General features: G+C 43.8%; 1 protein-coding gene across 1 annotated transcript in view; it reads right to left on the bottom strand.

The window, feature by feature from the left end:
- The window catches only part of LOC126212632 (zinc finger protein 99-like), a 110,816-nt gene that overhangs the window by 71,846 nt on the left and 15,336 nt on the right, over positions 1-23,634 (bottom strand). Inside the window, exon 3 of the mRNA XM_049940059.1 lies at positions 15,890-15,979. Within this exon, the coding sequence (XP_049796016.1) occupies positions 15,890-15,979 (90 nt within the window). The remainder of the gene's footprint in view (positions 1-15,889; positions 15,980-23,634) is intronic.

Below are 23,634 nucleotides of genomic sequence, written 5' to 3'. Positions count from 1 at the left end.
CATGCATGGTAACCACATGAGATGAAATTACCAACCACCTATTAGAACAGTAAATGCATTAACAATGGTAAGAGTGCTGTAGTATCACAATGGGGCTCCACAGCTCATAGGTTTGATGCTACTTTCATACTTACTTTTCTATGTATGTTGGGTTTTTTTGTGGGGTTTTAGGGCGCTCAACTACTGAGGTCATTAACGCCCAGCCACAAATTGAAGTGCACATATAATCCAGTAAAACTCAAGGGGGGGGGGGAGGACACAAGAAAGTTCTTACAAAGACGCAGATAAAATAATTAATAGAGTTAGATGTCTTTGGATAAGTCTGTCAAAGTAATAAAACGGAGAACACGAGCAGCTGCTCGAGCGTCATCAGCTAAAATTTCCTGTAGGATAGAGGGCAGAGACAGGACAACACGAGATTGATTAAAACGGGGACACGACAATAAAACATGGCGCACTGCCAATGCATTACCACAAGGGCACTGTGGGGCAGAGTCACCGGATAGCTAGTAGCGGTGGCTAAACCGGCAATTCCCAATCCGCAACCTGGCCAAAATGACCTCCTCTCGCCGAGATGGTCGGGAGGAGGTTGTCAGAGCTGTTGGGAACGGTTTTATGTCCCAGACCTTATTTTCTTGAAGTGACGACCAAGTATCCCACCATAATGACACAAACCTCTTACAAACAACCCCACTAATGTCAGACGATGGGACACAAAGGGAGGCTGACCGAGGTAGGAGGACTGCAGCCTTGGTCACAGCATCAGCAGCCTCATTCCCAGGCACTCCTACGTGGCCTGGAACCCACATAAAGTTAACAGGAGAGCCATCATCAGCAAAAGAATGGAGGGATTACTGGATCCATTGCACCAAGGGATGGACCGGATATGGCGCTCCAATGCTCTTAAGAGCACTGAGTGAATCAGAGCAGAGTACATACGGAGAATGGCAGTGGCGGCGGACATACTGAACAGCCTGAGAGAGAGGAAAAAGCTCGGCTGTAAAGCTGGAACACTGGTTGAGGAGCTGGTATTTAAAGGGGACGTCCCCAACGACAAAGGCACAGCCAATACCATCGTCAGTTTTGGGGCCATCAGTGTAAATAAAGGTGTTATTGGCGAGTTGCGCACGAAGTTTGACAAACCGTGAGCAATACACTGCATCTGGAGTAGCCTCCTTCGGGAGCGAGCGGAGTTCAAGATGAATGTGAACCAGAGCCTGGAGCCAAGGTGGTGTCAGGCTCTCACCTTCTCTGAAGGTGGTAGGGAGGGCAAAATCCAATTGTCGAAGCAGGGGACGAAAGCGGACTCCAGGGGGCAGCAGGGCAGACACATACAACCCATACTGATGGTCGATAGAATCGTCGAAGAAGGACTGATAAGAGGGGTGGTCGGGCATTGACAACAGCCAGCAGGCATACTGACAAAGCAGTACGTCGCGCCGGTAGGTCAATGTAATTCGGAAGCTTCAGCATAAAGACTCTCGACAGGACTGGTATAGAATGTTCCAGTTGCAAAACATAATCCCCGATGATGGATGGAGTCGAGATGGCGTAAGAGGGATAGCCGAGCAGACGAGGCTCCCATAATCCAGCTTTGATCGGACTATGGACCGATATAAGCGAAGCAGGACAGTGCGATCTGCCCCCAAGATGAACCACTAAGAACATGGAGGACATTAAGAGAACATGCACAATGGGCAGCCAAATAAGAGACATGCGGAGACCAACAAAGTTTCCTGTCCAGTGTGAGCCCTAAAAACTTCGTTGTCTCCACAAACGGGAGAACAATGGGACTGAGATGTAAGGATGGAGGAGGGAATGCTTTATATCGCCAAAAGTTGATGCAAACCGTCTTCTCTTCAGAGAACCGGAAGCCATTAGCCACACTCCATTAGTACAGGCTGTCACGACAACGCTGAATGCAGCGCTCCAGGAGGCATGTTCTCTGGGCACTGCAGTAGATCGCAAAGTCATCGACGAAAAGAGAGTCGGAGACGTTAAGTGGAATGCAATCCATAACAGGATTGATCGCTATGACAAAAAGGGCTACGCTCAAAACAGAGCCTTGAGGCACTCCGTTCTCCTGGAGGAAGACGTCGGGCAATATGGAACCCACACGTACCCTAAAAATTCGATCTGTTAAAAATGAATCCAAAAAAAAGGGGGCAGGCGACCACGTAGGCCCCACCTCTGCATAGTGCGGAGGATACCTCCTCCCCAACAGGTATAATAAGCCTTCTCCAAATCGAAGAACACAGCTAACATTTGGCGCTTTCGCAAAAAGTTGTTCATGATGAACGTCAAGAAGGTCACAAGGTGGTCAACAGCGGAGCGGTGTTGACGAATGCCACATTGAACATTAGTAAGTAGCCGTTGAGATTCAAGAATCCAAACCAACCGAGCATTAACCATGTGCTCTATCACCTCACAGACACAGCTTGTAAGAGAAATGGGGCAGTAACTAGAAGGAAGGTGTCTTTCCTTCCCAGGTTTGGGTATGGGAACGACGACGGCCTCACACCAACGCGTGGGGACCTGAACTTCCGTCCAGATGCGGTTAGAGGTATGAAGAAGAAAGCATTTAACCTGCCGGAGAAAGGTGTGTCAGCATCTGAACGTGAATGCATCTGGCCCTGGAGCAGAGGACCGGGACAGTGCAAGTGCACGTTCGAGTTCCCGCATAGTAAAGGGGGCATTATAATCTTCCAGATTAAGCGAGTGGAAGGAAGGTCGTTGAGCCTCTTCTGCCTCTTTTCTGGGAAGGAAGGCAGGGTGGTAATGGGCGGAGCTTGAAACCTTCACGAAAAAGCGGCCGAAGGCGTTGGAGACATCCACAGGGTTCACAAGTACCTCATTACCTGAAGTCAGGCCAGGTATCGAGGTGTGGGCCTTAATGCCCGACAGCCGGCGCAGGCCACCCCAGACGACAGAAGAGGGAGTAAAACTGTTAAAGGAGCTTGTGAAAGAGACCCAACAAGCGTTTTTGCTGTCTTTGATGACTCGACGACATTGCACTCGGAGCCGTTTGTAATTAATACAATTCGCCAGCGTAGGATGGCGGCGAAAGGTGCGTAAAGCACGTCGTCGAGCATGGATAGCGTCTCTGCAAGCCTCATTCCACCAGGGGACTGAAACTCGACGTGAAGAAGAGGTAGTACGAGGAATGGAACGTTTGGCAGCATTGATGATAACAGCCGTGAGGTATTCGACCTATCACAGCTGAGAAACTCTTGGTCCAGAAAGGTCGCCATGGAGGAGTGAATTCCCCAGTCAGCTATCGGTATGTTCCAGCTCGAGGGATGTGAGATGGGGTGTGGTGCAGGAGACTAACGACACAGGGGAAATGGTCGCTCGAATAGGTGTCAGAAAGGACATACCACTCGAACCGATAGGCAAGATTGGTAGAACAGATCAAGAGGTCCAAGTGGGAGTAGGTATGAGTAGAGTCCAAGATGATAGTCGGGGTGCCAGTATTGAGGCAGACAAGATTGATTTGGTTGAAAAAAATCCACCAAGAAAGAGCCTCTCTGACACGATGCAGGAGAACCCCAAAGGGGATGATGGGCATTGAAGTCGCCGAACAATAAAAATGACGGAAGAAGCTGAGCAAACAGGTGCATCATATTTCAGTCTGACTAACTGCGGAGGACGATGGAGTGTAGACAGTACAAACAGAAAAAGTAAAGGCAGAAAGAGTAATACGGACAGCTATTGCTTGGAGTGGGATGGTCAATGGGATGGGATGGTAATAGACATTATCCCGAACGAGCAACATGGCCCCACCATGAGCTGGAATACCGTCCACAGGGGTTAGATCAGATCACTCTGAGGTATAGTGGCTAAAAGCAATATGAGCAGTTGGGCGTAACTTCGTTTCCTGGAGACCAATGACGAGCGGACAGTGCAGGCGGAGGAGCAGTTGTAATTCCTCTCGATTAGATCGAATACCTCTTATGTTCCAAAGTAATAGAGCCATCGTGAGTCAGAGAAAGGGGGAACGAGACAGGGGAAGAACTAGTCACCTCGACGGCCGCGAAGGGCCAGGTTTCGAGGGAACATCGCTACAACGAGTCGGGAGGCGGATCCTGTTCCATCGAGTCGTCACCAGCTGCAGCCACATTCCTGGGTTGCACAGGAGGGGCCTGCCGAGCGCCTGGCAGCAGAGCTTCCCGGCGAAACTGAGGACGGTCGGGAGCAGCGACTGTCTGATGGTGCATCAGACGAAACGCGCTGGGGTGGAAAGGGGGACAAAGACTTCTTCTTTGAGGCCTTCTTGGAAGACCAATGAGTCACAGGGATGATGGGCTGTGGGGGCTGGACCTGAAGAAAGTCCTCACGCTTGGGGTCCTTTTTCAAACACCGGACCTTGAAAGCCGGGTTGGTTGGTTGGTTGTTTGGGGTTTAAGGGACCAAACAGCAAGGTCATCAGTCCCTTGTTTCAAATGTGGTCCATTCCCCTAATGTGATATCTCAGGAAAGTCAGAACAATGAAACGGAAAAGGCGAAAAACGTAAAAGGGCAGTTATTTTGTCAATGGTAAAAACAAAATGAGGGAAGTCAGCAAGAGAACGAACAAAACACTATGCTAAAGCAGCATAGGCAAGACCACCTGTGACTTAAAAGGTGCAAACGCTAGAATGTAGAAGTACGTATGGGAAAAGGAGACTAACCAATCCTTAAAAAACAAAAAAAGGGGGCAAAAACAGAGTAAAAGGGGAAGAAAAGAGGATCTCGGTCAGGGAGGTGATTTGGGAATCTCCAAACACTGCTTACAGTGGGAGACACCCAAACACTCACCGCCCTGCCCCAACACCAGAGAGAGATTAAAAACCTTAAAACTGAGAATAAAAACCACTTTCCCGGAGGAAACCGAGAACCAAAGAGACCATCCGGGAATCGTCAGCCAACATCAACGGTAAAGTGTGGGGGAGTCTGTACTTAGCACGCAGAGCCAGAAGGAGGGGGCAGTCAACCAAAATGTGGGCTACTGACTGGAAGGCTCCACAACCACAAAGTGGGGGTGGCTCATCACACTAAAGAAAACCATGGGTCAGCCTGGTATGGCCAATGCGGAGACGGCCAATGCAGAAACGACACAGTGTGGTCGAGTCCTTTCGGGAGAGGTGAAAGGAAGAGCGCCACGGCCTGTTGTCACCTTAATCGCATGAAGTTTATTAGACAGGGGAGTAGCCTCCCAAAAAGTGGCCCACGACTGTCCGAAGTGGGATTTGATGTGAAGCCGTAAATCCGCTGCAGGAGGGGTTACAGAAAACGGGGGTAAGTGACTGCTCCTCCAGCCAAACGATAAGCGAGCTCATTACCCGGGATACCCACACAGCCAGGGACCCAAAGGAAGTCAATGGAACAAGCAGCACGGTGAATATCAGTGAGATGGTCATGGATGGCAGAGACCAAGGGATGGCGCGAAAAACACCAGTCAATAGCAAGAAGGCCACTCATCGAGTCCGTACATAACAAAACGCGGTTGTGTTGGGACTGTTTAATAAAGGTAAGGGCCTGGGAAATTGCCATCAATTCTGCAGTAAACACCCCACATGTAGGTGGCAGCAGATGATTTTCCATTCCAACAGAGGACGTGAAGGCATACCCCACATGATCAGCAGATTCAGAGCCATCAGTGTAAAAAGCAACAGCATCCCAAAACTCCCATAAAATTTTGCGGAAAAAGGAACGGAACATCATCGGGGGGATGGAATCTTTCGGACCTCGGCGGAGATCCATCCGAATTCGAGGCCGAGGACTAACCAAGGGGGGGGGGGGAGGGGGGAGCGAGGAAGACAGGACAAAGAAGGTAGCTGAAAACCACGGCAAAGAGACGCACGGCGGAGCCCAACCGGTAAACCCGCCCGAAGGCAGGAGTCGGGTGGGCGACGTCCATGGTCTGGGAACAGGATAGAATAGGAAGGATGAGTGGGAGAGGAACGGATATTGAGTTCATAAGACACCAGAAGCTGGGACCGCCGAACAGAAAGGGGGCGGGGGGCGGGGGGGATCCCAGCTTCAACCAGGAGACTATCAACAGGGCTAGTAGGGAAGGCACTAGTGGCCAAACGGATACCACGATGGTGGACTGGATCCAGCACGTACAGTGTGGAAGGAGCACCATAAACTTAACAACCATAGTCCAAGCAAGACAGAACTAGAGCACGATAAAGATGGAGAAGGAGGGAACGGTCCACACCCCAAGAGTAGTGGGCAAGGAAGCGAAGGACATTGAGTTTACGGAAACATCCTACCTTCAGAAGTCTGATATGGGGCAGTCAAGTAAGCTTGTTGTCGAAAAGAAGACCCAGGAAACGAAACTGTGGGACCACAGGCAATCGTTGTGCATCGAGATAGAGCTCTGGATCAGGGTGGATCGTAGTATGGCGACAGAAGTGGACCACCCCCGATTTTGAAGGAGAGAATTGAAACCCGTGTGAGAGGGTCCATGCACAGGCACGCCATATAGCTCCCTGGAGCTGCCGTTCTGCAGATGCCATCGAAGAGGAACTAACCCAAATGCAGAAATCATCCACATACAGGGCAGAGGCGACCAAAGGACCGACAGAGGCCACAAGTCCATCGATAGCAATGAGGTAAAGGACACTCAAGACAGAACCCTGTGGGATGCCCGTCTCCAGGGTCCGTGGAGTACTAAAAACAGTACCAACTCTAACTCTGAATGACCGATGGAACAGGAACTGGCGGATAAAAATCGGGAGTGCGCCCCAAAGACCCCACTGATGAAGGGTAAGTAAGATGTGATGCCGCCAGGCCGTGTCATAGGCCATGCGAAGGTCCAAAATCACTGCAACCAAATGGCGGCGCTGGGAAAACTGCAGATTCCAAGCGAAGTTAATGAGCGATTGGAGACCTCTCGAAAGCCACACTGGTAAGGGGACAATAGATCCCGAGATTCGAGGACCCAATTGAGTCGACGGGCTACCATCCGTTCAAGTAACTTACAAACAACATTGGTCACACTAATTGGCCGATAGCTGTCAATAGATAGGGGGTTCTTACCAGGCTTAAGGACAGGAACCACGATGCTATCCCTCCACTGAGAAGGAAGTCACCCTGGAGCCAGATACGGTTAAACACCCGAAGATTGTGGAGCACTGAGATGTTGAAGCAGTTGGTTATGAATGGAATCTGGGCCAGGGGCCATATCATGAGAAGAAGATATAGCAGAAAGAAATTCCCACTCAGTAAAAGGTATGTCGTAAGATTCTCACTCACAAGGGGTAAAACATAAGGTGGAAGCTTCAACCTGCTGTTTCTGGTAAAGGAAAGCAGCTGGATAGGAGGCTGATGCTGATGCCACTGCAAAATGGGTCGCAAGATGTTCTGCAAGAACTAATGGGTCCGTACAAAGGCCATCTCGGAGGTGAAGGCCTGGGAGGGTGGACTGCCGATGGCAACCTTGGAGAGAGCAAAGTGTAGCCCATACCCGTGACAGAGGGACAGTAGAACCAAGGGAAGAAACGAATCGTTCCCAACATATCCGCTTGCTCTGTTTGATTAAATAACGGGCTTTAGCACGGAGGCGTTTAAAGGTAGCAAGGCTGGCTACAGACGGGTGCCTCTGTGTTGCAAAGCTCGACGGCGATCATGGATGGCAATGGCAATGGCCGTACTCCACCACCGGACTTGCCGGCGACGAAATGGTCCAGATGAGCGTGGGACAGCAAGGCTAGCAGCGCGAACAATCGCGTCAAACACGTCACGTAGGACGTCATCAATACAACCCAACAAAGAGGGAGAAAAAACGACCTGTGCAGTGTATAGAGGCCAATCGGCGCGTTGGAAAGACCAACGAGGTAACCTGTCCATCAGGGAGCGGGAAGGGAACGAGATAATCAATGGGGAATCGTCACTATCACAAAGGTCGTCGTGTGGCGACCAGTGTAATGAAGGGAGAAGAGAGGGAGAAGAAAGAGAAAGATCAATGGCAGAGAAGGTACCATGACCGGCACTGAAATGAGTAGGGCAGCCATCATTAAGAAGGCACAAGTCGTGGTCTGCAATAAACTGGTCTATGAGAAGACCTCATCTAGATGGAAAGGCACTGCCCCACAGGGGATGATGAGCTTTAAAATCCCCAAGGAGGAGGAAGGGAAGAGGAAGTTGATGAAGGGCAGTTAAGGCAGCAGGTGTAAGAGTCCTGTCAGGCGAGAGAAAGATTGCAAACCGTGACCTCAGAGTCTAGGTGGACCCTAACAGCAACCGCTTCCAATGTAGTTTAAAGAGGAACCCACGTGCTAGCAAATTCTGTATGGACCAACGTACAAACGCCACCAGAAGCCCGCAGGGGTCCGACCCGATTTCAACAGAAAACACAGAACCCACAGAGGGTCGGTGAGTGACTATCAGTAAAATGAGATTCCTGGAGAACCACGCAAGCTGCAGAGTAAGACGAAAGAAGGGATTTCAATTCTGGAAGGTGACGATAGTATCCATTACAATTCCATTGGGGAACCACAGAACGATGATTTAAATGGGGGCTGAACAAGCTAAAGCCAGTCATACAGCCGAGTCCCCACCCATCACTGACAAGGAGGGGGCGACATCCATGAACGGCAGGCAGAATCCGGTTGTGAAGTCAGGGATGGGACCTCCGGTGACACCAGAGGCTCTTTGTCCCGGGACTTATGTTTCTTCTTCTTTTCAGGCTGAGATTGAGGAGGGCTGTGTGGCATAAAGGAGTCAGCTGCAGCAACATCAGGAACAGAAAGAGACCGGGCGACATGGGGGCCGACGGACCGCGCCTCTCGCGGTCGTCGCGTGGCAGAAGACCTTTGGCCTGGAAGGAGCCGGGAAGGGGCATCCCGGGAGAGGCGCCCTTGAACGGCATACGCCGAAGGAGTGGGACATTTATCCAGCTGGGGAGGGGCAGCAGCGCCCAGAGGAGAAGGTGTGGGAGCCGCAGGGGTGGGGGGGAGGAGAGGGAGAGGAGAGGGGTCCAGGATGGGGGTAAGGAAGGGGGAGGAAGGGGTGAAGATGTAACCGAAGCGTAACTAGATGTCATGGACACAGGGTGAAGACGTGTATACTTCTTACAGGCCTATGTGTGGGTTAAATGATCGAGGGACTTATACTCCTGTATCTTCTTTTCCTTCTTATATACTTGGCAATCTGGTGAACGTGGAGAATGACTGCCATGACAATTTACACACACAGGAGGGGGAACACAGACTCCCGTCATGGAGTGGACGTCCACAGTCACCACACAGAGGGGCCTGAGAACAGCAGGAAGATGTGTGTCCAAAACGCAAGCACTTAAAACACCTCATAGGAGGTGGGATGTATGGCTTCACATCACATCGATAAACCATAATATTAACTTTCTCAGGGAGGGTATCCCCTTCAAAGGCCAGGAAAAGGCACCAGTATCAATGTGATTGTATTTAGGACCCTTCTGAACACGCCGAACAAAGTGAACACCCCGCCGTCTGAGATTGTCCCGAAGTTCCTCATTGGTTTGAAATCACACCTTGAACCATATTTAGAGGCTGGTGGGGGATAATGGACATAGGAATTGTGCCAAGATGGGTACAGGCACAAAGAGCCACAGATGGGACAGCTGAAGCAATTTTGATCAGCACCGAACTTGACTGCATCTTGCTCAGGGAGTCCACTTAACCAAACATGTCTTCAATGTGTTCCACAAAGAATAAAGGTTTGGTATTGGTGAAAGTATCTCCATCAGTCATGGTGCAAACTAGATAACGGGGGAAAGGTTTTGCCCCTAGACGACGGGCCTGACCCTCTTCCCAGGGGGTAGCCATGGAAGGGAAGGTTGAAGGGGCAAGAGAAGCAGCACTTGAAGACTCAGTTCCACACAGAGACAGCCGCAGAAGAGTGGCCAGAGTTCTGGACCCACATGCGTTTCATTTGCATAGCGTCCGCCCTGATACCACCCACTCCGATCAGGGGCTCTCCTCACGGGCGCCACCTAGCCACAGCAAGGGCCATCTGGCACGGTGGCCATTGCCGGGAGTTCCGATGCTCCAGGATGACGAGCAAGCACTCCAAGGCATGCATGGGGTGGTCACAGCTCAGGTATCAGAAGTGTGATCCCTGTGTGTTCAGGGGGCTCAACCAAAAGGGTACATAGTGACCCCACCACATGGGCAGGCTACCGTGCTGGCTATGCACCCTAGCATCAGACAACAACGTGAAAGAAAAGGTGGAATTTACTAGGAGGGTGCACGTCGGAGACACTAGGTAAGGTGCTCTTCCCCAAATGGCTCACACTACAGAGGAGAAATTTTGTAATGGAGGTCAAACCCCAGAGGGGGACCAGGGAATGCCAAAAGGAGGAGATGATTATGCAACAAAGCCGAATTGTAAAACCAACAGAACCAGGAGGATAGCGGGGGCCAACATAAGCAAGGACACCACGAGGGGGAGAGGAGAGGAGCAAGGAGGAGCAAGGAGGGGAAAGGAGGGGAAGGGGAAGGAAATGAATCCCTGGAGAGAAAGAAGGCTGCAATAGCTCAGGGCCCTGTGCTCACCACGCACGTATCCACAAAAGAGTTGTGGACCCCCTGGGAGGTCGGAAGCCGGGGTCTGTAACGTTTCCCTGATGGATGCCTGAGAAGAGGATTGCTTCTCAGGCGGCGGCGGAGGAGGAGGAGGAGGGATGGCCCCTGGGGCAGAGGGGGCAGGGGTCACGAAGGAGGACGATTTGGAAGAGAGGGATTTGGGAGGCGGAGGCATAGACCCTGGATGTGGTGAGGAGATGGAGTGGGGTGAGGATACTGCGGAAGGAGTGGACACGGCCGAAGCAAACGACGCTGCCAACATCACGGGATGGAAGTGGTCATATTCCTTCCTGGCCTCAGAATAGGACAGACGGTCCAAGGTTTTCAATTCTTGTATCTTCTTCTCCTTCTCATAGACAGGGCAGTCGAAAGATCTAGGCGAGTGGAGGCCAGGACAATTGACGCACTGAGGTGATGGGGTGCATGTTTGTCCCTCATGAAGAGGACGTCCACAATTTTCATAAATTTTAATTGTTACTAAGAAGGCTGTTATTGGCAACTACAATCAAATGAAGTGCACCTCAGGAATTCAGCACTAATGACACTAACAAAATCTTCATTGTTTCCATCATATTAGTTGCAATTGGATGGTAGTGAATGATGTTATCACTACTCTTCTTACTTTCATACTTAAATTTCCATACCTCTACCAAAATGGGTAACTTTCTTGCCACAAAGATTTGTAATGTTTGATCAGAAAATGTAATGTCATGTTAACCGTAAATGCTGTGCTGTGTTTCTCTCAACAAAACAGATGACTGATACCTTATCACATGAGCAGAGCATCACACATAATGTTTAATTTAAATTAATCTTATGTTGGAGCTGTTGAAAATAAGATATATTCTAAATATTTTGTTAACACAATTTGGTCATTTAAACTCAGTAACAAAATTTCCCTGTAAGTCAAATTTTCAGGAACATTGAACAATGCATTTTCGAAAATATACTGCATATAAAATTAAAAATTTATTGCCACAAACACATCTAAAATGAGAATGTAGTGAAACTCTTCCAGAATCTATTGATCCCACTTCCACCTTTGTACACTGATTAGTATGCAAATTTGAGTGTGTTCAATGAAATGTCAGATCATGCAAACAGTCAGGGAAGAATGAAGCAACTTCGTTTTGCATCTCCATGTGTTCCTGCTCTAGTGTCAATCCCAAAGTAATTGTGAGGAGAGTATACATCACATGCCTCAGTTTTAATTTTACTGGAGATTGTGATTTTACACACAATCATTTTCCAAATTTCAAAGTTACTGATGTACTAATGCTATAGTGGTTTACATTCAGCTGTTGCTTGTACCCATGTGTCAACAGTTCTCAATGGTGGCAAACATGAAATTCAGTATGAAGTGGCACACACTGCATTACTCCGGAAGGAAGAACCACCACATCTGTTTCCTCGGATAATGCTCTACAGACTAACTTTCATACATGCTACAGACAACCTTCTTAGCTCTGGAATTTGCCATGACTGTGCCAAGCACAGATTCTCCCATTCAATATATCACTGTTAATTTCTCAAGTATTATGTTGAATGCACTTGGACAATGACAACGATGGTTTTCAACACACTCGCAGTGCTGTGCAATCATTGTCTGTGAGTACTGTGATCTTTAAGAAATGGGTTTCTTATTCTCTCATAATCTCTCCCAAATGTGTCTCATAATAAATGTGTGATTATAGTCCATATCCCTGACTATTAATATCTGATTCTTTGTACACCTACATCTACACTAGACTAGTCACCTAATGGTGCATGCCATAGGGTACTTCTGATACCACTACATCCATTACTTTACCATTTCCTATTCTATTTGAAGGTGGCGTTTGGGGAGAACAATTGCCAGGAAGCATCTATATTAGCTCTAATGCCTCCTATTTTGTCGCCAAAATTACTTTGCAAGATATACCCATCAAAAAAGCACTTCTTCATCTACTAGTTTAGAGTTGCCAGCACTTGATGAGGTTCCACAATTGACTACATAACAAACATAAAGATTAACTACACTCCATTTAAAGTTCCTATACGATTTGTGTAATAGTAGCATTTTTCCCCAAGTGAGATGGAAACACATCTGACTAGTTCACTACCTTATGTCTTAACACTTATCCTATCATCCTGCCCCTTCTTTTTGTCAACATGTTCCGTACATTTCTTTCCTCGACTGTTCTGCTGAGGACTCCACATTCCTTGTAAGTTCACTTAATTTTCAGCAGCATTCTCTAATCCCACATCTGAAATGTGTGAGTTCTGTTCTTTTTCATTTTCCAATCACGTCTACCCAGTAAAAATTCTAATACTCACCACAACTGATCTTAGTCCACAGAGCTGGATACCGTTACAAAAAATAGATTTCTACTAAGTATTACAAATTTTTGTAAATAGCATTAAATTTAACTGTTGGCTTTCCCAGTGTAAACTGTTCATGAAGGTTTCTCGGGTCTCCAGCTGGGTGGTAGCATTGATATCTTGCAATGTTTTTGACAAAAAAGAAGATGAATGACACCAGAGCCATGGTCAATTTGACTGGAAAAGAACTAGATGCTGCCACGATCGCAGTCCTCAAGAAAGGACTGAGTTTTGCCCCCATCCCCAGAACAAACTCAAAATGAGACATTATCAGTGGCGTGGAAGAAGCAGTACTAGGGCTTCCCAAGGAAGAGGAAGTCAGATGGGAAACTTCCAGAATAATCGACAGATTTCAATTGCCAAAAACATATCTGCAGAAGGACGAGCAGCTCTTTGCTCCCTTAGAGATGACCATGATATAACTATTCTACTAGCAGACCAAGGGAATGCTACAATGCTATTAAGCACTTCCGAGTACCAGCAGAAAACCTGCTGCTACAAGATGAGGCCTACAAGAGGCTGAAGAAGGATCCAACCCCGACGTTAAGTAGAAAGACGATAGCTCTGCTGAAGAAATCCGACTTACCTGAACCAATGAAGAAGCACCTGTACCCCAGACCACCAGCAACACCAAGCCTCTATGGACTCCCTAAGATCCATAAGGAAGGGGTACCTCTGGACCAATTGTAGACTCCATCAACTCTCACTGTTACGGACTTGCTAAATGCCTAGAAACACTGCTCAAACCCCTTGTGGGGGCCTGCAGCCACCATGTGAGAAACTCGGCCAAATTCGTAGAAATACTCAGGGACATGTGACTATATATGGAAGACCTACTCGTGAGCTTCAACGTGACATTGCTTTTCACAAAAGTGCCCCTTCAATACTCCTTGGCACTTTTAGCCCAGCACTTTGGAACACAAACAGTCAGGCTCTTCAAACATGCACTAAAAACTACCTACTTTCAGTGCCACGGGGAATTCTTCGAACAGATCTATGGTGTGGCCATGGGCTCCCCACAGGCTCCTGTGATTGCAAACCTCTATATGGAACATTTCGAGGAGGTGGCCCTTCAAACTGCCAGACAGAAACCAAAGCACTTCTTCCACTATGTCAATGACACTTCTGTCATATGTGGACATGGCAAACAGGTGCTAGATGATTTTCTGGAATACCTGAACAACATCCATCCGAACATCAAATTTACAATGAAAATGGAGGAAAATGGCTGGCTCCCCATCCTTGATATTTTAATTAAGAGGAAGGCAGATGGTTCACTAGGCCATGCAGTACATTGGAAGAAGACACACAGACCTATACCTTCATACAACAAGCTGCCACCATCCAGCACAGAGACAAACAGTACTGACCATCCTGGTACATAGGGTGCATGCCATTTGTGACAAAGACAGCCTACCATCCGAGCATTAACACCTGAGGGAAGTCTTCCACCAAAATGGCTACAGTGAAACGCAGATCAACAGGGCACTTAAAAGAAGGAAGCAGAGAGAACCCCAGAAAAAGATGATGGAGAAGGAGACGAACGTCTTGCATTCCTTCCGTACATGGTTCCGCTCCTGGTCAAAATTGCCTAACTTCTGGGCAAATACAATATCAAAACCACTCTCCGACCACCATCAAAGACCAGGGAGCTCCTAGGTTCTACCAAAGATCCGCTGAACCTTAACACACCAGGAGTATATATAGCACAGCATGCGAATGCGGAAAACAATACATTGGGCAAACACAGCACTGTATATCTAAATGCTGCAGAGATCATATCAGATGTGTGCAACTAGACCACACAGAAAAATCAGCCACAGCAGAACACAGCATAAATCAAGAACACACCTCCAACTTCGAAAACACGAAAGTACTGTGCTGAGCATCTGGCTTCTGGGAAAGCATTATCAAACAATCCACAGAAATAAGGATTCATGACAATCTCATGAACAGATATGATGGATACCAACTCAGCGCAGCATGGAACCCTGCGATAGCAGCAATCCATCGGGGGCATGACCGTCAACGCCCTCTGCTGTGGACACAGACATAATGCTTACACCGAGAACAGAATGCGGCCACCATCCCCACCACCGCAGCCACCCGAGGTCTAGTGGAGGGGGGTGATGGCACATATAAATAGCACACTCCCCACAAACCTTTACACTATGCCAGAAGATGGGTAATATGACACTTCCTGAAACATCATGTGATATCAATGCTACCATGTGGCTGGAGACCTGACAAACCATCAGCATTAAATTTAATACACTATGGTGATAGTTAAACTAAAATGGAATTCCACAGACTATCACCATAATGTACTAAATTTAATGCTGTTCACAAAAATTTTACTAAATTTAATGCTGTTCACAAAAATTCTTGCTATCACAATGTTTTCTCTTTGCAAGCAGTTTGGGATAAGCAATGTTCCATTACACTGTAAATTTATGCCATGCATACTGGATAAACCCATTGTCTTTACACAGAGCAAACAATTCCAGTAATGCAATTTGTTTTTCATTAAATACTTCAGCGAAAAGAAATAGTATGACAAATACAATACTTATCTGATAACATACTGCTTACAGTCGATTGCTTTACCTCTTACATCTTTTCTATTATAGAACTCTGACAGAGACAAATAAATTGACAGCTGCTGCAAGGCAGTCATCTTTGGTACATTTGTTCCAAGAACGAATTTGAGGCATTCATTATTTATATTTAAAATGAAATTACCATGGGTTACAGTTAATAAACTTATGTTTCCTAGAAGTTTCATTCAAATACCATTACACACAACCGAACAATATACCTACAGTCAATTTAAATTCTATGAACATTCTGGAGGAGTGCTAATATCCTAGGTTTTAATGTTTCATCATTTATGATCACTGAAATTTACTGCACCCAATGCATTTCATAATATCCATACAGTACTTCATGCACAATGCATCACCAATGTGAAAACTTACATCACGCTCAATGCCATCCTCCTGTTTCAGTTCTAGGTCTTGCTTTATATGAAGACTAGATGTTACAATCTTTAGCGGACCTTCAAGAAACTGAAAAATGAAAGAATGGCATATTCAAAGCTTCTGTCCCTTGCACTTGATTGGTGGTTACACATCATGTGGGGCTCAAAAGCTATTGGTCACATGTATTCACTTACTGGCATTTGGTAACCAGAAAATGTGTCACATTAAATCAGATTTACTTTCATTCCAATTGATCCATACATTTGAAACCCAGACTCTAATTTGGAGACAGACACATCAGACATCAACCAAACAACAGAAATTATTCCATCCTTGCCAAGCAGCTACTGCTATTACACACACACACACACACACACACACACACACACACACACACACACACACAAACGATGTTATTTTTCTCAATTAAAATTTTGCTCATTTTGCAAGGGAGACATGTTATTGTGGATAGTTGGCTCATAAAGAAAATTGCACTAATGTAATACCATTTCATTTCATGGAAAAAATTACACACGCCATGTAAAATATCATGGTAATTTTCTCCTTTTCACCAGTACCACTGTCATCCCATTTCATGCATTATTTGAACATTTAAATAGTGTGCCACCGTTGTAATTTAATTTGAGGCAACTCTGCCAGGGATGGTCCCAGTCACCAGCATTGACGCAAGGCACTGAGCACGTCAGGATTTGCGTAAGCAGGCAGACATTTCTGTGTATCATTAAGCAAATTATACTATGACAAACCTTAGAATTTCTACTGTTTTAATGCATCATTTATTCATTATTGTGAGGAATTGAATAAATTTATCTGCACAGGAATGCACTGTATTTGCTAATGAATGGAAGATGTTGAATACTCACAGTGTTTATGTAGGTGCCAACATGAATTACTATTACGATATTTGCAATTGCATGACTGAGAAACTCCAGTAACATTACTAAACTGAACTGTGTGCTGTATGAATGAAGCCAAATAGAGAATCTTTCGTGTTTGAAGTGTGCAGGAGCAGGAGAAACTGGCCAATTGTCTGCAAAATGCTTGGTGAAGTGTTATGTGGTCAATGGCTTCAAGCTTGTAATACAATTCTATTGAGCTCTCCACTCTTTTCATAAGTCCAAGATCAACTGCAAGCTCTCTTATTACATGTAAAATACTGGTTCAGATGCTAACTCCTTTATAAAGTAAAACATAAAATTTTACAAAACAAAAGTTAGTTTTATGTAACCTAAGCTTTCTGTTATAGTATTTGATTAGCTTTAAATTCTATTCCTCTACCCTGCTATTTAACTTTCTTTTACTGTGTAAGCTCTTACTGTATAATGCTAATATTCACTTTGTTTCCGTTTTAGACATTGGACCTGATATTAATAATATTTATTGGAAGTCAGAACTATGACTTGTTAAAATGGAATTCACATCGAATCACTTGACATCACAATAGCATTTCTTGATTTTTATTCTGGAATTTAAGTTAATTTTATTTTGGGGTGGTTCCAGTCTTTCCAGCCCCCTTTCAGCCTATTTCAATCAATATATTATAAATAGAATCTGCAAGAAAACAGAACTGGCCATTTATGAGAAACTCCAAATATCATTTGGGCATTTGAATGTATCGATTACAATCGGCTGACAGCAGAACTTTCAATTACATGAAACGTAATTTGGTTCATATGACACATTATAATTATGACACAGAGGTCTTTTGACACCATGGAATGTCACAAACCACCACAATAAGGAAACTACTGTTGACAGTATTGTGGGGTGAGTCATGGCACAATGTCTTGACTGCGTCAAGTACATGTCTTGACAGCTGCTAGTTTGAAGATGGCACTTTGTTTTTGCCCAGTGTGAATGTGGAGGCACTGATGCAGCAAGCTAGTTCAATGCATCTCACTACTATTTTGCACATGGAAGCCATATAAGTTCTTTGCAAAGTTCTTTTTATTTATATGACAGGAAATGAAGTTATGCATCTGCAACCCTGGAGGAAAATATGACAATCCAAGATAAGTTGGTACAACTTTTTCATGGGCCATCCCCTCTCCAACCCTTAAGTGCATATTGGTAACACCTGTTGCAGCCTGTAATGGGAAATTATGACGGCTGAACAGCCGATTTGTGTAGCCAATAACATATTTTTAATTCAATGGAAAGACAAACACAGTGTTTAATCTAACAACTACCTTGACGTATCAGATGTTAGTGTGGGATCAAAGTGAATTTTCAGGGAAAAAGCCTGTTTGCAGTGGCCAAACAAAAAAAAGTAACTGGGTTTTCATCAATTATTTTTGCACTTTTCTTTCCGATATTAATTTGTATCCAGCAGGACTGTGGACAAAAACAGGAAATAAGGGAAAAGTGTCAGTTTTGAGCCTAACCTAAACCTCAGAGAAGGCTATATATCAAGCCTGTCACAACATAGATCCATCTCTGAGAGAAGGCTGTTAATATTATTTGAAGAGAGGCAGTGAAACACTGCTCTACACCCCAATACAAGAACCTCTTGTAAGCAGCAGAAGAACATGAAGATACAACTATGCAGACAATACCACTGACCAAAACCAGGGTTGTATATCAGATAAAATTAATAAAATTTCAAAATCAAAGTTGCACATGTGTTCTGTATAGACACATATATGATTATATTACATTGTCAGAATTGTCAACATGTATCAAAAGCATGCTGTGAAGTAAAGGCCATCCACAAAATGATTAGTTTGTATATTAATGGCAGGACTGAGCTGGTTAACAGCTATTCATTGTCTATGATGTAATATCCTCCCATTGGCTGCCAACAATCTGGTCCAGAGACATGTTAGAAGTATCTACTTTGTACCATAAACTAGTGCAGTATGTGGACCACTGTTTGTGAAGTTTAGCTAATAAACCTCTCCACAGGAGTTGTTGACTTGAGGAACTATTATTAATGGGGGCACACAAAAGCCATTTGAAGGTAACATATGTCCATCTAAAGTACCTGAACTTACCAGGTCTCCATGGCTAGGACTAAGGAATGACAGAGGCCCCTGGTTCCCGTCAAGATCGCACAGGCCCATAAGCTTTCCAGTGTTCTTGACCTTGCTGGTTTGTCTCGAGTCAAAAGGAAAGGGAGGGTACTGGCTGCATGATGAGCAGATTACTGTTGATTGGACACCCAAACCAATGCAACTCACTTATTTGGACCTCAAGAATGCCTCACTGCAGCATCCAACCAAGAAGTGAGGGGTTGCTCTTCACTGTGAAATTCTTCAGTGTCAGAAGAGTGAGACTCAGACACACAGCACCCTTGTGTAGTGATACACACCACTATGATGAAATGTGGTGACACATGCCACTGTGGAGAAGTGATGCATATCCCTACATCATCTTTCCAACAAATGATACTAGCAACTCTTGAGTTATTTATGTAACAAGATTAGAAAAATAAAATAATGTGTTGAGTATAGAAGTACAGGGCATAAGAAGCATGTCAACATCTTGCATTCGCCAAGGTTCCATCTGAGATGTGGTATTCCAATGGTGAGTTTGAGTAATGTATACTACAATTGCTGGAATTTATGATCCACCTGTTATGGCAACTTTTTGTTTATAAATGCCCAAAAATGTTTCAGCATTTTTCTGCCATCATCAGTGAGTACTTTTATTCAGCTACATGTTTCAAGTAATAATGAGCCTAACAAAATTAGATCTCATAACAGTTTACGTCTTTTCACTATTACCCAATTTTTCTACATTTCTAGTTTATATATGATCCTCTATATCTTTCTACGTACTGATAGATTATCATCTGCAACTAAATTATGTTCCTGTGAGTTTGGCTGGCTAATCACCAAATCCCTACCTATGAAGCAATTTTGTTGCACCACAAAATTTCATGTCCATTTCGTAGAACTCCACTCACAAGCTATAATTCTTTTCTTTACTGAAAGCAATGTTTATATTCCTGTGTCAATCACTATTTATGATCACTTGGGTTTGACACTAAGTTGGAACTTCTCTCTCTCTCCTCTGCCTGTGCCACAGTGAAGGCTCCCTATTTTCTGACCTGTGTTATTCAGTGGAAGATGATAGGATACCTCTGCAAAGCCCATGAGGGCACTATGGTCAAGAAGGAATAAGAATAAGAATCTTTATTAGCCGTTCAGTATTTTCTTATACAATGGGCTTCGTCAATAAGTTCAATTACAGTATAAAGATGGTTATATTCTCTTAACAATGTATATATAAATCATGTGAAATTTAGTGTAGTACAATAGCACACATTTGGAATTTTATATATTATTAATTTTACAATAAAAAGGAAAACATTATACAGATTTATATTAAGCAGGGAATATTCATGTTGATGACACTATGTCATTATCATATACATGTTGATAAAACTATGTCATTATCCTAAGCTATTGATACAAATTTAGGTCCTACTACAGGCAGAGGTACCTTTCTCAATGTTAAAACAGCAAATCTGTCATATTACAATCTTTAAATTCATCAACTGAGTAAAATGCTTTACTTTTGAGCCATTGACCCAATGTTGTCTTAAATTTACTTTTAGATACTGTTTGTACAATTTTAGGGAGCATATTAAACAGTTCGAGGCCTACATATTTATAACTATTATGTATCTTAGACAGTCTAGAGTATGGCAGATCAATTGTGTGGTTTCGTCTTGTATTGTGGGTGTGGACAGATGACCTAAGGGGATATTGAGCTATGTTTTATTTTACGTGTAGTAAGCAATAATAGATGTACAAACAAGGAACTCTCATGATGTTAAGTTTTTTGAAATGTTCCCTGCATGTATCCCTAGGAGATAAACCCACTACACATCGAAGAGCTTTTTTTTGCCATCTGAAAATTTATATTGAACTGGGAGAATTTCCCCAGAGCAGAATACCATAAGAAAGATGGGGGTGGATATAAGCAAAATATTAATGCAGCAGTAAGTTTTGGCTGACATTACTCCTAAGCTTATAAAGTAGGAACATAGCACGTGCAAGTTTAGAACAGACGTATGTGATATGTTTATCCCAGCTAAGTTTCTGGTCAATCATCATTCCTAGCAGTTTAACAGACTTATTTTCTTTGTTTGATACCTTCAAATTCAAGAATATTTCCTCAGTTTTTGTTTCATTTATGAATAGGGAGTTTGCACTAAACCAATGAACAGATTTTTCAAATATTGTATTATTTTTTCCTCGTACAGATTCAAGAGTCTGTCCTGAATTGATAAAAGTTGTATCATCTGCATACAGGACTGTTTTACAGGGTAAATACTGTGGCACATCATTAACATACATTACAAACAGGAAGGGCGCAAGTATGGAGCCCTGTGGCACACCTCTTTTTATTGTTTGTGGGTTTGACAGCTGCCCATTTACACAAACAAATTGTACTCTGTTGCTTAAGTAGGATTCTAATAATTTCAGGGTGTCCTCTTCCATGCCGTAGTGTCTTAATTTCATGATCAAAGTACTATGAGATACAGTGTCAAATGCTTTACTCAGGTCTAGGAGAGTAGCACATGAGATTAATTTATTTTCAAAGCCATCATATATATCACTAACAATATTTTCAACTGCTTTAACTGTGGATAGTTTAGACCTGAATCCATACTGAGTTACTTAACAAATTATTCCTCTCAAAATAGTGATTCATGTGTTGGTGAACACAGTCTTCGATTATTTTAGATATTATTGGGATTAATGAGATAGGGCGATAGTTACTTGGATTTGATTTATCTCCTTTCTTAAATATGGGAATAGTTACTGCTATTTTCAAACAGTTGGGGAAAATACCTTGCTGTAATATATGGTTAATGAGAGTGGTTAGAGGGGGCAGAAGATCACTTGATATCTTCTTTATGACATAGTTTGACAGACCATAGAAGTCCTCTGCTCTGGGACTACTTAGTTTGCCTATTGCTTTGCTAACATCATTTTCAGTTACTGTTGCCCAGCAGAATTTATGGACTACATACTTATTTGAACCTAAAAGAGTTTTAGCATCAAGCATGGCGTTGAGGGGAGACAAATCTTGTTGTAAACTGAAGTTAACAAAGTGTGATTTAAGATATCTGGGGCTATGGGTATAGCTAGTTGAGTTGTTGGTCTATTTATTTCCACTTTTAATTACTTCCCAGGCAGCTTTACAGCTGTTTCTGGATTTAAGAATATAGTTATCATTCGCCCTACATTTTGCCAAACTTATTTCAGATCTATAAATTTTTCTTATTCTAATGTACATCTCTTTGTACTCGTTGCTGTTATGAGATCTGTCCTTAAACATAAGAAGCATAATCCTGATGCTGTTGAGGTATGGCGTAAACCAATTATTTAGTCTCTGTGGTATATGAGCTCGGTTATTATTCTGTCTTTTTACTAATCTGGGACAACACTCATCAAATATTCTTGCAATTTCCTCTATAAATAATTTGCTTGTGTTATTCACACACATATCTTTGTATAAGATGTCATTCCAGTTACCTGACCTTAATCTAGTTCTAAACTCTCTTATGTTGCATTCATTCATAGGTCTAACAGTTTTGTGTTGTTCATCTGGAATGCTGACTGGAATTGTGATCCATAGGCCATCATGGTCAGCTAGGCCTAACTTCACTACTCCAATTTCAACATTATTTTCATGGATATTACTTATTATATTGTCTAAGCATGTATTATATCTTGTAGGCTTATCATTTAGACAATAACAATCAAAAGCTCTTAGGCTATCCAAGAATTCCAATATGATATGACTCTGTACCCTAATATCCATATTAATATCACCAAATATTAAGATTCTTTGGTATTTATATTTAGGCTTAGTTAGTAAGACTAACAGTTTTTTTAAATTTGCCATAAATTCATATTCACTAGAAGATGGTGTGCGATATACAGATGCAACAATAATATTATGTTTAGGTATATGTACAACTGCAGCCTCAAAGATGGTGTCTATACACAGGTCTGTGACATCAATAGCAAAGTATTTTAGATTTAGTCTATTCTTAATATATATTGCAACACCCCCAAGTCCAATTGTTGATCTGCAGTAACTACTAGCTAAGGAGTAACCAAATGGAATATTGAGGTCAATTTCTGATGAATATAGCCAGTGCTCATTTACACTAATTATACCACAGTTCGAAGTTTCTAACCAGTACTGCAATTCTTCCAACTTCTTTCTTAAAGACTGTATATTAATACGTAAGAACAGAAGACTATTTTTGCTAACCCTGTGCAGTAAAGATGAGGGTTCAGATTGTCTTCTTAAGGGCACTTCTACACAGCTGATATCTTGAGCAGGTTACATGCAGAATGCATTTTTTAGGTTAGAAAACCCCCTGTAAAGATAATAAGCAGGTAAATGCAGATCTAAGTGTGTGTCACCTAATTTTGGTACTGAGGAAAATACATGTCAAATGTCACAAAAACAAATGCAAACCCAAAGTAAAAAAAAGCTTTCAACAACCTGGAGTTAGTTATTAACATTTTACTGCTCTATTAGGCATTGTCTTACTAGATGTGGTATGCCACTGGCTTCCTCCAACTTCTGAACTCACTGACATAGTAAGTTACATGAGGACCTAGAGCTTCACACTGGAATGGAAACTTATTTTCCACATAGACAATTTGCATGTGAAAAAGTGACAGATGATGCTTGGGACTGAACCCAAAACACTTGAATTTGTAGCCTCACACCCATTCAAGAAGCAA

The sequence above is a fragment of the Schistocerca nitens genome, chromosome 11 (assembly GCF_023898315.1).
Source record: "Schistocerca nitens isolate TAMUIC-IGC-003100 chromosome 11, iqSchNite1.1, whole genome shotgun sequence".
Lineage (NCBI taxonomy): Eukaryota > Metazoa > Arthropoda > Insecta > Orthoptera > Acrididae > Schistocerca > Schistocerca nitens.
The sequence above is the reverse complement of the archived record's forward strand: the minus strand, read 5'-3'. Positions and strand labels throughout refer to the sequence as shown.